Consider the following 14,554-nt stretch of genomic DNA (forward strand, 5'->3'; position numbering starts at 1 on the left):
ATGGCATAAATGTTCCGCTGTCTGGAACCGAGCGCGACAGCCACAAGCAGGCAACAATAGGTACAAGGATGATCTTTGCAGCCTCCCTTGTGAAGGCAGGGGAGATGACCTTGGTGGTAGGCTGCTTTTCAGAATTGTACATCCAGACAGGTGAACAGCACTGAAGGTGGATTTGTGGGGACAGAAAAAGCTGAGGGTGAGACTGAGCCAGGAAAGCGGAAGAGCAGCTGCTGGCCATCCTGTTCATTCAACCAATGTTATTGAGCACCTCCGAGGTGTCAGCTCTAGACACTGGGGACACAGGAGTGGAGAAAACACGCTCCCTGTCTTTATGTGATTGTGCTCTTGTGAGCCAGGCAAACATGAAGAATATATACTATGATAAGGAGAAAATTAGCTACGAGAAGGAGTATCAATTGAGAGGGTGAGACTTTAAATACGGTGGCCAGGGAAGTCTGCTTAGCCCACATGTGAACAAAACTGCAAGGAGATCAGGGAGTCAGCCCCGTGGACACCTGGAAGGAGGGTATTGAAAGCAGAAGGAACCGTGAGTGCAAAGGTCCTGAGGCTAAAGCCACCTGGTGTATTTGAGGACCAGCACGGAGGAGGTCGGTGTGGCTGCAGCTGAATGAGGGAGAGGGGAGTAAAGGAAATGAGGTCTGAGAGGTCCCAAGTAGGGGAGAAGGGGAGGCAGATGCTGTGGGGCCTTGCAGGGCAGCATGAGGACAACCCAGGGCCTCTCGCCCAAGGAAACACGTCCAAATTTGAGTTTCCTTCATCTTCCCTCTTGAACCCTCTCCTCCTGCCGTAATTTCCACCTTGGTCAATGGCACTTCTATTCCTCCCCTCCACCCACCACTGCTGTGGCTGGTTATCTAAATTCAAACCCCAGAAACCCCGAACTTCTCCTTTTCCCTCCACTACCAAATTAGACTGTTCTCCTTCTCCCTTATTCTTCAAATCTATCTACCTCTCCCTCTGCCCCCTCCGTCCCATAGGACAAATCCTGTCTTCTCTGGTCCTGCTGTGGGGGCCAAAAAGGGAGCCTTAATTTGGGCCATCTGCATGTAGACCAGATGGGTGGGGTGGGGAGGAGGAAGTGCCAGTCAGACTCCGGCAAGACCCCTCACCCAGACCCCTCTCCCAAAATAACAAGAGCAAACACAGAGCACTGGCGCTGCACCAGCCACGGTTCTAGACATGTGCTATTAAACGTGCAGCAGTTCTAGGAGGTAGGTGTTGTTACCATCCCCATTTACCAGATAAGGAAAATCGAGGCACTGAGACGTCAAGTAGCTTGCCCAAGGTCACACAGCTAGCAAGTAGCTGATCTGGGGTGTGAACCCAGGCAATCTTGCTCCCTAGTCTGTGCTCAGCTAATGAGAGCCTGCTCTGCCCATGTCCCATCTAAGGAGGCTCCCACCACTTGGCACCAGATGATTGTTACTGCATAGGAAGACAAGCCCAGAACTGCCTGATTGTTCCAAGAAGAACCGGAATCCTAGAATTTGTATGTGAAATATCCCAACTTTCTGAAATGATGACTCAAATTTGTTTAAGACTATACAGACTAAATAAAATACATCTGTGAGCCAGATTTGGCCCATGAGCCACCAGTTTGGAACCTTTTGCAATACAGAATTTCTCTGCTTTGCATAAGCCATGGAAAAATGGAGGGAGGGCATTTTTAACTGGGGTTTTCATTGTTCCTCTGGCTTCTCACTACTGTTCTTTTCATTTCTGAAGTTCATGATTCCAGAAGCCCTGACTTCTATAATGGGTGGTGGTGGGGGGAGAATCCCCCAGTTCCCCTATTGTTCCAACTTAGAATTTTTCCTTATGCTCAGATCCGCCTGCTCCCGGTTCTGATCTGACTCATCCACAGGAAGGGCTGGTATCAGAAGCAGAAGAGACCCAATTTGCCCCCAATTTCTTTCTCCAGTTTTTAAAACCCAAGGGCAGAAGCTGAGGGGCTCAGAGCCCCGACCCCCCACCTGCTCTACTTCTGAGGCCAGGAACCATGTCCCTAGGTTGCTGAGCAGGCATGTGCCCCGAGGTCCCTTGGCTAACACCTTCTCCTCTCCGAAGTCCAGAAGTTTGGGCGCAGGGCAGCAAATTGGGGAGAGCTCATCTTTAGACATCCATCATAAAGCCATCAGACGGGATGCTGTCAAGCGCGCTTTCACCTCAAGGCCTACTACCCTTCCTGGGTATGTTCTTTCCCCAGGTTTTTCCGTGGCTGGTTCCCAAATGTCTCTCCAGAGGGGCTTTCTCTCGACCGAAATTAGCATCCCTCCCAGTTTTACCTTTACACAATCTTATCATCACCGCTTTATCTTCATAACACTCTGTGAAATGACACTGTCTTCCCCTCTAGCGTGTCAGCCCTCTGCACCCCTTGGTTCCAGAATTCTCCCTGACCCACGCGGTCCCACTTAGCAAAACGCTTGCACCCCGCGCCTCCTGGGCTTCCGCAGGGCTCCCAAGCCAGAAAGCGGACGCCTCCTGCAGTACTGCGGCTCTGAGCTCCCTCTGCAGGCCAAAGGGCGTCACTGTCCCAGCCCGGCGCAAACACCAACAACCCCTCACAGAAGCCGGGTCCGCTTTATTCCGGAGGGCGGGAGCAGGGAGCGGCCCAACCGAGGGGGGCGTGGTCAGCGCCTGGGTGCACCGGGCTGGTGGGCGGGGTCTAAAGGGAGTGGCCAGTAAGGAGGGCTGGCAGTTCAGGGTCTGTAGGGTGGGCGTGTTCCAGGGCTGGGGGCGTGGCCCACCGTACGCCAGCGTGTGGGCGGGGCCTCGGTGGGACAGCTGCGCCCGCCGGGCCTACATGCCCCGCAGGATCCCGTTGGTCTCCAAGTTGGTGAGGTTGCCCCTCAGGTCCTGCTCCTCCTCGAAAGCCTTGAACAGTGAGTTGAAGTTGCCGGCTCCAAAACCCTGGAGCGGGAGAGAGAAGAAGGTGAGCTGCGGGCCTAGAGAAAGCCAACCGTGCTACCCTGCCTGGCCTCGGGGTCTTGTTGGGGATAGCTGGTACCTGGTGATTGTGGCGCTGGATGACTTCCAGGAAGAGCGTGGGCCGATCCTGCATGGGCTTGGTGAAGATCTGCAATAGGTAGCCTTTCTCGTCGTAGTCTACCAGGATTTTCAGCTCCTAGGTAGTAGACAGGAGGCTGGGTTAGAGGGGCGGCTGGCCCACACTCCAACCTGGCACGGTGGAGTCTTTAGAAAGTCCGTGAGAGCTCCTGCACCCGAGAGCCAGGAAAAGACCCTATTCTCCCGCAGTTCCACACACCTCCAAAGAGATCCCTAAATTTTCCTGTTACACCTGCGCGCCACAGTCCGTGTGTAAGACACCATCAAGGCTGTCCTGGATCACCCCAGCAGCCTCTGCACAGGTCCCCCTGCTTCCCCCTTGCCTCCTTACAATCCATCCTCCCCACAGACACCCCAAGGGATCTTTTAAAAATCAGATCATGTCATTCTGTTTAAAATCCTCCAGTAGAAATCAGAACCCTCCTATGTTGCTGGTGGAATGTAAAACGGTTGCAGTCCCTGGAGAAAACTGGTGATTCCTCAAAAAGTTAAACATAGGGTTACCTATAACCTGGCAGTTCCACTCCTAGGTATAAACCCAAGAGAATTAAAAACATAGGTCCACACAAAAACTTGTACACGAATGATTACAGCAGTATTACTCACAGTAATAGCCGTAAAGTGGACACAACCCAGTGTCCATCACCTGATGAATAGATAAGAAAAATGTGATATACCCACACAATGGACTACGATTCAGCCATAGAGAGGAAGGAAGCGCGACACCTGCTACAGCCTGGACGAGCCTTGCAAACTTGGTGCTCAGTGAGAGAAGCCAGACACAAAAGCTCCCGTAGTGCATGATCCCATTTATATGACATGTTCAGAATAGGCAAATCTATAGAGACGAAAGACAGATGAATGCTTGCCTAGGACTGTGGGGAGTGGGGGGAATGGAGGGACTGGGAGGTGATGAGGAGTGTGAGGTTTCTTTTTAGGGTGATGAAAATGTTCTAAAATTCATTTTGATGATAGCTGCACAACATAGTGAATAGCTAAAAACCACTGAATTGTGCGCTTTATTTTTTTTTTAATTTTTAAAAGATTTTATTTATTTGTTTGAGAGAGTGAGAGAGAGAAGGAGTGGGGGGAGGGGCAGAGGGCGCGGGAGAAGCAGACTGCCCGCTGAGCAGGGAGCCCCGCTGAGCAGCTGAGCAGGGAGCCTGACATGGGGCTCATCCCATCTCAGGACCCCAGGATCATGACCAGAATGGAAGGCAGACATTCAACTGACTGAGCCACCCAGGTGCCCTGAATTTAAAAGAGTGCCTTATATGTTATGTGACTTTTATATCGATAAAGCTGTTAAAAACAAAACACCCCAAAACCAAACCAAACAAAACCAACCAAACCCTCCAGTGGTGTCTGGCCACAGAAGAACAAAATCCAAACACCTAAAGAGCCTGTAAGAGGAATCAGCCTCTGCCTACCTCAGTGACCTAGGCCAGTCCTCAAACACTTCTTTCATCCATTCTTGCCTTCTTTCTGTTCCTCGGACACTTGGAGCTTGCTCCTGACTCACGACCTTTGTGCTTGCTCTTCCCTCCACCAGGACTGTCCTTCCCCTAGCCCTTCACACAGCCATCTCCCGCTTATTGTTCAGAGTTCACTGAAAAGTCACCTCCTCAGAGAGGCCCTCCCAGATCACCTCCGGTGAAGTAGCCCCAGATCACTCTGTCATTGCTTGTTTAACTTTCTGCACAGCACCAACTTTCTCTCCGATGGTGTTTGTGTTATTTATTTGCCTGTCATCTGTCTCCCCACCAGCCTGCAAGTCCCGTGATCACAGGGGCCTTCCTTTTTCCTTCTATGTCACAGTGCCTAATGCAGGGTAGAGGCTTAGATAGCATTTGTGAGGCGAGATGGAACTCAGGGCTCATTCTCCCCAGCTCAAACTCAAGGATCCTGCATTGGTCTCACCTCCAGGACATCAATGCTCTCCTTCACTCGGATCTTGGCCGACTTGAGCTTTTCCCGCAGCTGTTTGTAGTACGTTGATGGAACAGCCAAGAACTCCAGGCCTCTCTCTCTCAAGTGCCGAATCTGTCTCAGGGAAGGGTCAAGGTCAGTCTCCTTGTCTCTCCATGCTCAACACCCCTAGCCAGGAGAAGGCAGAGTCCCTATCCTCGTCGCCCCTGCCTGACAGGATGCACCCCCAGGACCTCATGCCCTTCCACCCCTTGCCCTTGTGGGCCTGGTTAGAAGAACAGCAATCGCTAACATTTACGGAATGCTCGTTATGCGCCTGTCTCAAGCACTTGCCGTGTATTGCCTCATTATGTCCGTGCAGTCATTTTCTGAGGTATCTGGACAGTTATTATCCTCATTTCATAGCTGGGGAAACTGAGGCATCGAGAGATTAAGTATCTATTCTCAGCATAGAAGCTAGAGTGATTTTACTTAAAAATACAAGTCAAATCACATCACTCCTCTGCTTACACCACGGTGCTGTCTTGTCTCACAGTCCCATTCAAAGCCCTTACCATCTGCCCTCACTCCCACCTTCTGACCTCATCTGCGACGCTTTCTCCCTTGCTCATTCTGTTCCAGCCACACTAATGTCCTTGCTGTGCCTTCAGCCTTCCCCTGCCCTTCCTGTCGCTTCTGCTTGGGGCACTTTTCCCAGATGTCCACATGCTTCCCTCCTTCCAACTCTGCGTTCTCAGATGTCTGCTTCTCAATGTGGCCTTTTGCAACCGTCCTGTTTAAATGTGCAGTGTCCTTCACCCTCCCTCTCCCATTGCCCTGCTTGGTTTTCCTCCAGAGCACTCACACCATCTAACACATGTATTTTCCTTGTTTTGTTTTCTGCGTTCATTAGAGCAGAGATTATTGTTGGCTCATGTATCCCAAGTACCTAAAAGGGTGCTCGGCACATAGTAGGTGCTCAATACACATCTACTGAGAGGTGAATGAGTGGATAAAAGGGCCAAGATCATGCAATGTGAATTCTTGGTTAGGCCAGGATGGAGTGGCACAGCCAGGCTCGTTTCCACTCTGATATACTGCCCCCTTAGGAATAGGCTGGTTCCACTGACTCAGCACATTTAACTTGGCTCAAAGGACCTAATCAATCTTGTAGCCTAATATCCTCATTTTCAAGGTGAGGCAGCTGAAGCCCAGGGAGGGGTTTGACTCCCCCGGGGACACACAGCAAGTCACTTGCAGAACTAGGACTAGAATCCAGGCTTCCTCTTACTTTGGCACCTGCTAGTTTTAAAGCCAGCAGTGTTTCTCTCTGCAGAGAAAGGGAACTCTCTGGGGTGGGAATGTGCCTGCGCTGGAGTGGCAGGAACCAGTAAGAGAGCCGGGTCAGCCATCTGCGCTGGTGAAGGGGGCCTAGGATCGCCACTACCACTCCTCCACCCCCCATTTTGCAGAGATCGGCTCTGGAGCTAGATGAGAGGTGAATTAGGAGCAGGAATGAGCTTCTCACCGCTGTGATGATGTCTTGGGTCTTGAGAGCAATGTGCTGGACCCCGGCGCCCCCATTGTAGTCCACATATTCCTGTTGGGGGGGGAAAGGCAAACACGGTCATTAGCTCCTGTCCGCACATTCCTGCCCCGCAAGAGCCTTCAGAGCCCTTCCCTGCCTTCTTCTTCCCCAGCCAGGCCCCTGGAGTCCAGGGAAGGCCTCACCTGGATCTGGGACTTCTTCTTCCCCAGAGCCGGCTCGTTAATGGGCATCTTGATAGACTCCTCGTAATTGGCCACCACGATGGAGCGCAGAGAGCTGTATTCCGTGTGCACCTGCGTGTCGTCCACAGACCAGAAGCGGTGGAACTGCAGATTCTTCAGGTACCTGTGGGGTGGCCGTAGGGACACATTGGCTCTGTGTGCCTGCCAGGAACTGGTTCTTTGCCCCTCCTTCCACCTTCCAGAATTTGTTCCCTGAGCAGGCTCCAGAAAGCAACCACCATTCACATCATACCCATTGTACACCTGTACCTAGAGTCTGACAATTTTCCTCCAGGTGGACGTGAAGTGTCTTATAACAAGACCTGTGTGGTATGGCAAGGGTCCGGCAGAGAGAAGTGCTTCGAGAAGGGCACTGGCCTCTCATTTGCACAAGGGCTCTGTTTGGGGCAGCGACAGACTTCCTCCAGGTCTCCCTGGACTGTGACACCCTCTGTGGCAAGCTTCCCCAAGGGTCCTCAGAGGGAGGACTCGTGGGTCCCTTTGAGCCTAAAGACTCTGGTCTGCAGGGAACAGATGACTCAGGGACATCAGGCTAAGCTCCCTCACCATTGTGCTCTATTTCCCACTCTGGTGTCCCAGGAAAAGAACTGGGGAGCGGGCCTGTCTCCTCTGCAGCGAGGGGTTGGGCCACGGACTCACCACTCAGAGGCAGACACCATCTCCTGATCAGGCTGGTTTCCCACAATGTGGTCGATAATCTCGAGACTGCAGCTAGGCCTGGGGCGGGGGTGGGGGGGGAAGGAAGCCGTTAGGGGGTGAGGACAGGGCTACTTCCTAAATCTCCCCCTCCCCACAGTAACAGCTCACTGTGACATAGCGAGTATTAGAGGCACCTTGCTGGAGTTGACTTGCATGCTATTGCTAGCCCCATTTTACAGGTGGGAAACTGAGGCAGAGAGAAATAAAGTAACTACGGAGGTTAAATAGCCAGAAAATGACTGAGCCATAGGGCGCCTGGGGGGCTCAGTTGGTTATGCATCTGCCTTCACCTCAGGTCCTGATCCCGGGGTCGTGGGATCGAGCCCTGCATCGGGCTCCCTGCTCAGCGAAGAGTCTGCTTCTCCCTCTCTCGGCCCCTCCCCCTGGCTCATTCTCTCTCTCTCTCTCTGTCTCTCAAATAAATAAGTAAAATCTTAAGAAAAAAAAAATGACGGAACTGGGGTTCAAGCCCAGGCAGTTGGTTCCAGAGCCTAGGGGCTTAGCTTCTGTGCTGCCTCTTCAGGCCACCCTTGGGGACCCTCAGGAGTTCCCCAGCAGCCTCCCAGAGCATCTCAGAGATGCCCAGTCTGCGTGGAGTGTCAGGGCATTGCTCTCCACAACCCCCCCCTCAGGACTTTCTCCCCAGCCCAAGGGGCACTCACAGCTTGGAAAGTAGGGGGTCCACAGATGCTGGGGCCTCGAATCCAGGCAAGAACCGGCCGGTATAGTTCATCTTTTCCACCAGGGTGTGTGTGGTGTCTCCATACTATTGGTGGAAAACAGCCCAGCTTGGCCCCCGAGATTCCATCCCTGCCGAGACTAGGCCACGTCTCATGGTGCCCACACAGTTCCAACCCGGGTCTGACCCTAACGCTGTATGTGGTCTTGGGCAAGTCACTTTCCCTCTCTGAACTGAACTGCAATCTGTCATTTGTTCGGGGCTTTGACAGTCTGCCTGTCCCTGCGGGACCAGAATCTCTGTGAGGGCGGGGACCCTGTTTTGCTCATTATGGGATCCTCAGCATCTGGGGCACAGCCTGGCTCATTGTAGGTGCTCAATAAAAATGTACTAAGTGAGAATGATGAGGGCATGGGCTCAAATCATATCAATGGGTTCTGGGGCGCCTGGCTGGCTCCACCGGTGGGTGTGAGACCCTTGATCTCAGGGTTGTGAGTTCAAGCCCCACGCTGGGTGTAAAGATTACTCAAAAATAAAAACTTAAGGGGCGCCTGGGTGGTCCAGTTGGTTAAGCAACTGGCTCTTGATTTTGGTTCAGGTCATGATCTCAGGGTCGTGGGATCAAGCCCCATGTTGGGCTCCGTGCTCAGTGCAGAGTGTGCTTGAGATTCTCTCTCTGCCTCTCCCTCTGCCCCTCCCCCCAATAAATAAATAAATAAATAAGTAAATAAAATCTTTAAAAAATAAAATAAGATCTTTTTAAAAAGGGTTTTTTTCAATCATCTTAACAATCTCTAAGTTGTATTTAACCTTGAGGACGTGGCACCTATGATCTTCTCTGTATGACAATGACACAGACTTGGGAATCTTTGCTGGGCGTCTGTGATATGCCAGGCACTGTTGTTCTAACTGGTGTGCGTGAATGATCTCATTTGAGCCTTGCAGTGACCCTGGATAGGGTCATAGTTGAAGAAACAGTTAAGTAGCATGTTGCAGGCCACACAGATGGTCCAGCTGCGGTCCTTGCTCATTTACATGGAGTCCAAGAGAGGTGGTGTTTTGCCCAAAGTCGCACCGCTAGACAGGGTGGGGCTTCCCCAGACCCCACCTGCCCCCTTCTTCAAAGCCCCTGTCCTCAGTTTACATCCCTGTGCTGTCATTACCACCCCCCAACCCCCATCCACAGAGGAGGAAGGGAAGCACCAGGGGGGACTGGTGGCTCCCTCCAGCCTCTGCACACCAGCCAAGCGTTACAGGCAGTCAGACTGGAGGGAGAATGTCTGCGTCGAGGCACCAGGGTGGGATGGCATGAGAAGTCGGGGTGGGGATGGGTGTGGGGGATCCTGGCATCTCAGGGGAGCTGACAGCAGGAGGCATAGGGGCACTGAAGCAAACTCACCGTCTGCAACATGGCCAGTTTCACCTTCCCAAACTTATCTTGCTCTATCCAGGGCTCGCGCACGATTTTGGCGCCCTGTTCCCGGGCTTTCTGCAGAGAAGATGGGTCAGGGAGGCAGTAAGTGCTGGGCCCTCCTGGAGCCCTGGCTGGCTGCCTATGGTCCTGCCTCTCCTGGACTGCTCCCCGCCTCGTCCAGCCACAGGCTCCTCCAGCTTTCCCAGCCCCAGGCAAGAACAACAGCCAGCTTCCGCTGTTGCCCCTGACACCCATGCTTTGTGCCTGTTCGGCAGATAGGGAAACTGAGGCCCAGGCCCAGAGTTGGGGCTATGAGAGACAAACCAGGTGGGGGTGGGGGTGTGTTGCACCTCTGCTAACTCACTCTGGCCCTTCCCCCTCTCCAGTCCTCAGCTTCCCCATCTGTAAACCAGGCAGTGGGATAAGAAGAGTCCGAGCTGGCACTGCTGAGCACCTGCTGAGTGTCAGACCCTCTGCAGGGCTTACATGCACGGCTCATGCATTTACGTAACGAAACCTCACTGCATGGCTATGCCTTTCACATGTCAGGCATTGATGAAGCATTGACCAAACTCCTTCCTCATAGCAGCGTTACAGGAAAGGTACTGTTCTTGTCTCTGTTCTATAGGTGACGAGATCTATAGGCACAGAGAAGTGAAGTCACTGGCCCAAAGTCTCACAGAGAGTAATATTCAGACCTGGGCAGTCTGCCTCTGGCTTCTAAGCTGCTTCTTGAATACAGTGTTTGGTTCAGAGTCGTGCTCAGGAAGTGGTAATGATCTCATGCCTCTGTGTCATACTCAGTGAGGTAGGTCCTGTGGTTGTCCCCATTTTACAGATGTGGAAACAGGCTCAGCAAGAGGGCACACAGCTCACAAGGGCCAGGGCATCCCTGGAACGTGGGTGTGCGTCACACCAGTGTCTGGGCTTGTCACTCCAACATGGCGGGTCCTCCAGCCTGACCGACAGGGCTCCCTGTGGCAGACAGAGGGCAGCCCAGGTGCGGGCTCACCTGCACGATGTAGTCACAATCTTCCACCTCAAACGCGATGTCCTTCACTCCGTCGCCGTGTTTCACCAGGTGGTCGCCCATCTCTGTGACCGGTAGGGGAGGTCATGGCGCTGGAGGCATGGCTCCCTCACCTCTACAGTCAGCCTCGGGACTCCATCTCCTAGGCTGGGGGACCCTCGCTGAACCAGACCCACTCCCTTGTCCCTGAGCCCACCCCCACTACCGTGTCTTCGCTCCCTTTCATCCTGAACCCCTGGGCCTCCTCACCTTTGTTCCAGGGGTTGAGGGCAGAGGAGAAGACAAACACAATCTAAGGCACAGAGGGGAGAGGAGGTGTAGCTGGTGGCTCAGACCGGCATGTGGAAGTGCACCCCTCCCCGCCTCCCCGCCCACCTGTGAGACACCCAAGTGGGGCAGTAGGCTCAGATCACCCCTCCCAGCCAGGAATGACTCCTTGGCTCTGCCTCAGTTTCCCCTCTGAGATGAGCTGTTGCTCAGGACCCCCATGGAAGAGAGCGCCAGGATTCCCAGGCACTGGTCAGGCTTTCAGGTCTGATATCTGAGGCCTCTGTCAACTTCTCCCAACATCTGTGAGGGCAGCGTTAGGCCAGGCCGAGAAGAAGATGAAACTAAGGTCCCTGTGGTCTGTTATGCAAAGGTGCCAAAGGAGGAGCCAGTAGGGGTTCTCAGCTCATGCTCCTTTAGCCTCACCAGACATCCTGGGAGAGAACCAGGTGGGCCTGGAGAAAGGGCCTCCCGGCCTACTTCACCCAGAGGCACCAGAGCCCTTAGGAGGCTCAGAGACCAGCAAGGGCAGAGAGGCTGGCCTCCTGGGCGAGTGGGGTCCTGGGGTACGGACTCACCTTGCCTTGCTTGATCACATGGCTGACTACCTCCCGGGAACCCGTCTCCAGGCCCTTGTAGGCTAGTGGTTCAAAGCCCATCTTGTTGCAGTAGAATGATGCAGCCTGAATCACAGAGTTGGAACCAGGTTCCTGAGGGCCAGCCTGGGGGATCCCCCCTCCCCCGCCCCGGCTGAAGCCTCCAGTCCCCGTCAGCCTGTCTGCCCTGTTGCCCCGGGTACAGAGTCCGTCCTGGGAAGAAAGGTGGCTCCCTGGCCCATTCTGACGTCAGATAAGTTTCCTGCTGGGGTCTGAGGCCCTGATTGCATAATTAGGATCTAAAGAGTGTCTGTATTTCTGGCCCTGATCCCCACACAGCGGCCAATCACAGGCCCAGCTGGGGACCCGCCCTCTGCCCACTCTAACACCTGGCCCCAGCTTTTACCTGCTTGGCGTTGCCAACCCAGAAGGTCACGGAGTGGAAATGGAGGAATCGGCCTCTCTCAGGCTGCAGGAGGGGAGAAGGGGAGGGGCTAAGTGTCTGGAAGCGGGTCTAGAAAACTGTGGCTGGAGAGGTGTCCCCTAACCACTTTCCTTGTCCCAGCCTTAATTCCAAAACTGAGAAACCAAATACCCTGCAGCCTTGCCAAGCCTCGAAAGAGGTTTCTCATGGAGAAATCGAGCTCCTGGGTATTTGGGATTGGAAAGCCCCCTCTGAGATTTCACAGAGGGGAACTGCTGTCTGCTACAGCAACACAGATTTAAGTTAGACCTTAGAAGGAACTTCCAGGATCACCTGGCTGGCTCAGTCAGTAGACCATGTGACTCTTGATTTCGGGGTTGTGAGTTTGAGCCCCACATTGTGGATAGAGATTACACATAAAAAAAAAAAATCTAGAAAGAACTCCTAGATGGGATGAAGAGATTAGCAGGAATTTAGGAAGAGGTGAAGTTTTTCTTTGGAGAGCCAGGTTGAGTCCAGCTCAGTCTCAGGGGGCTGGGGGGTGGGCGCCGAGCAGAGGTGAACCTGAGTGTGCATCCAGGACGTTACATACCCACTGGAGTTCGTTTTCTGCTCTTTGCTGACACCCCAGTCTCCCGGGGCCCTGACCCCACGTTTCCCCTCCTGCTTACCTTTTTTCCTTTGTCACTGTAAGTCGTCTAAGGAGAAAGAAAAGGACAGACAGTAAGGCTTGGAAGCTCAGACACAAGGCGCTTCTGGAAGCCTCACTGCAGATCATCCCTGGGGAGGCTGCCGTGCCCCCAGGCAGGCACTTACCATGGTTGATCTCGGTCAGACTTCCTGCTCTGAGACTGGGACGAGAGGCCGGTGGAGTGCTGGACAGAAGTATTTAACACCAGCAGATCCCGCCCCTGGCCTCCTGGCCTTCCTAGGGGCGGGAGCTGATCCCACCCTGGAAGCTCCTAGGCTTGGGAGCCTCTGATCTGGCTGCAGCCTCAGTGGACAAGGTGATGTTGTCAGGCCTAGAGAAGGGGGATGACTCCCCAGGGCCGCTAGCCAGTGGGGCAGGGCCAAGGCAAAGAGCCAAGGGTACACTCCAGGACCCTGGGTTATGACTATAATCTCTACCCTCCCGAATCCAAAGTTCAGAAGTCAAGGCCAGACTGAGGGCAATGGTGGCCGCAGAATTCTCATTTAGGGAGAATTTGAGGGGGATTAGGGACTGGTCTCCAAGCCCTGTTTGCATGTGGTTTATAATTTGGTAAAAGGGTCATACTCCACAGTGGTTAGAGGCATGGGTATGGGGGTTTGAATCCTGGACCTGCTACATACTGTGTGACTGGAGAAAGTCACGGAACCTCTCTGAGCCTGTCTCCCCATGTGTAAAATGGAAGCAATAATAGTATGGTTGGGATTAAGTGAGCTGAAGCATAAGTCTTTGGAGTAGAGCCCGGCACACAGGAAAGGTCTCTGTTAATGTTGGTTATGATTATGTCTCTTTAGGACTTTGGGCAACTGATGGAGAACAGGGGGCCTTGGGGTTGTCACAGCCTAAGTAATGGGAAAGAGGTTACAGCCCTGCCCCCTGCCCCAGGTTGTCAGTATCTGCAGGGTGGTGGGAAGGGAGAGCAGATGGCTCTAGGAGGAATGCCAGGGCTCTCCCAGCAACCCCACACCCCAGTCCTCAGGTCTCACATTCCTAAAAGATGGAATGTTGACTGACTGCTGGCCAGCCATGGCATTCACCTGAGGGTTCCAGGACAACCCCTTGCCACTTGCTCTACCCCAATCCCCAGAAACTCTGTGGTTGAGCCATCTTGCCCTCTTTCCAGGGAACTGACTTTTCGACTATCGTCATTGCCTGGAAACTTTTTCCAGTCTCTGATGCTTACAGTCTTGGCCCATGACTGTGTTATGACCCCCTGCCCTCTTGCATCACCTGGGTTCCCAAAATGTCCTGCACCAGCCCTTTTTTTTAATACAGAAAAACAGATCAGTGTGTCTAGTAATGATTTCAAGGATCGTTCAGCCCAACATTGCCATATTTCAGATGAGAAAAAGTAACAAACAGCAAGAAAGTGCCTGAGGCCACTCTCTTCTTTCCTTCTTTCTTCCCTCCTATGCCTATCCCTCCCCACCAGGGAGCAGAGAGGGGCTTGTGCCAGGGAAGAGCCCCCCGCCCAGCTGCCTTCTCTCCTTCCTCAGCGAACTCTGCCAGGCCCCCGAGCCGCTCTCAAGTTGCCTTCTTCCTCAGGGAGCCCTGTAGGCCCTCCCCAGCCCTGAGTCTGAGGTTCAGCTAAGCTCTGCCACAGGCCAGCTTTAGCCAGCAACCCTGGAGGTGGGGCCCAGGACAGTTCGGGAACTTTCCCAGGCCGTGCAGTTAGCAAAAGGCATAGTAGAGCTGGAAAGTGAACTGGGTTATTCTGACTCCAAGACCACCCTTCTAATTACTGCACTGCCTTCTATGCACATCGAAGATGTGGATATTCCCACCGGCAGATGCGGAAACCGAAGCCCCGGAGAAGCGAACAGGTCTGCAGGTTTGCAGAGCTGGGAGGAAGAGAGACCCAAACTCTGGCCTATTTGCTTCTGAAGTTGGATCTCATTCCACCAGGCCAGACGACTTCTCCCAGCTTTTCTCTTCTGTTTTCTGGGC

General features: G+C 53.4%; 1 protein-coding gene across 1 annotated transcript; it reads right to left on the reverse strand.

Annotated features, from left to right (window-relative positions):
• Window positions 1-2,585: 2,585 nt before the first annotated feature.
• HPD (4-hydroxyphenylpyruvate dioxygenase) lies at window positions 2,586-12,978 on the reverse strand. Its single transcript, XM_026514830.4, has 14 exons — window positions 12,715-12,978; window positions 12,570-12,596; window positions 11,881-11,943; window positions 11,457-11,561; window positions 10,861-10,903; window positions 10,594-10,676; window positions 9,567-9,656; window positions 8,151-8,254; window positions 7,429-7,506; window positions 6,730-6,892; window positions 6,527-6,598; window positions 5,011-5,133; window positions 3,032-3,148; window positions 2,586-2,934 (listed from the first exon to the last, which is right to left on the reverse strand). The coding sequence occupies exons 1-14, from the start codon at window positions 12,715-12,717 to the stop codon at window positions 2,824-2,826; spliced, it is 1,182 nt and encodes a 393-aa protein (XP_026370615.1). The 5' UTR covers window positions 12,718-12,978; the 3' UTR covers window positions 2,586-2,823.
• Window positions 12,979-14,554: the final 1,576 nt, after the last annotated feature.

This window comes from Ursus arctos, unplaced genomic scaffold (genome assembly GCF_023065955.2).
Source record: "Ursus arctos isolate Adak ecotype North America unplaced genomic scaffold, UrsArc2.0 scaffold_34, whole genome shotgun sequence".
NCBI lineage: Eukaryota > Metazoa > Chordata > Mammalia > Carnivora > Ursidae > Ursus > Ursus arctos.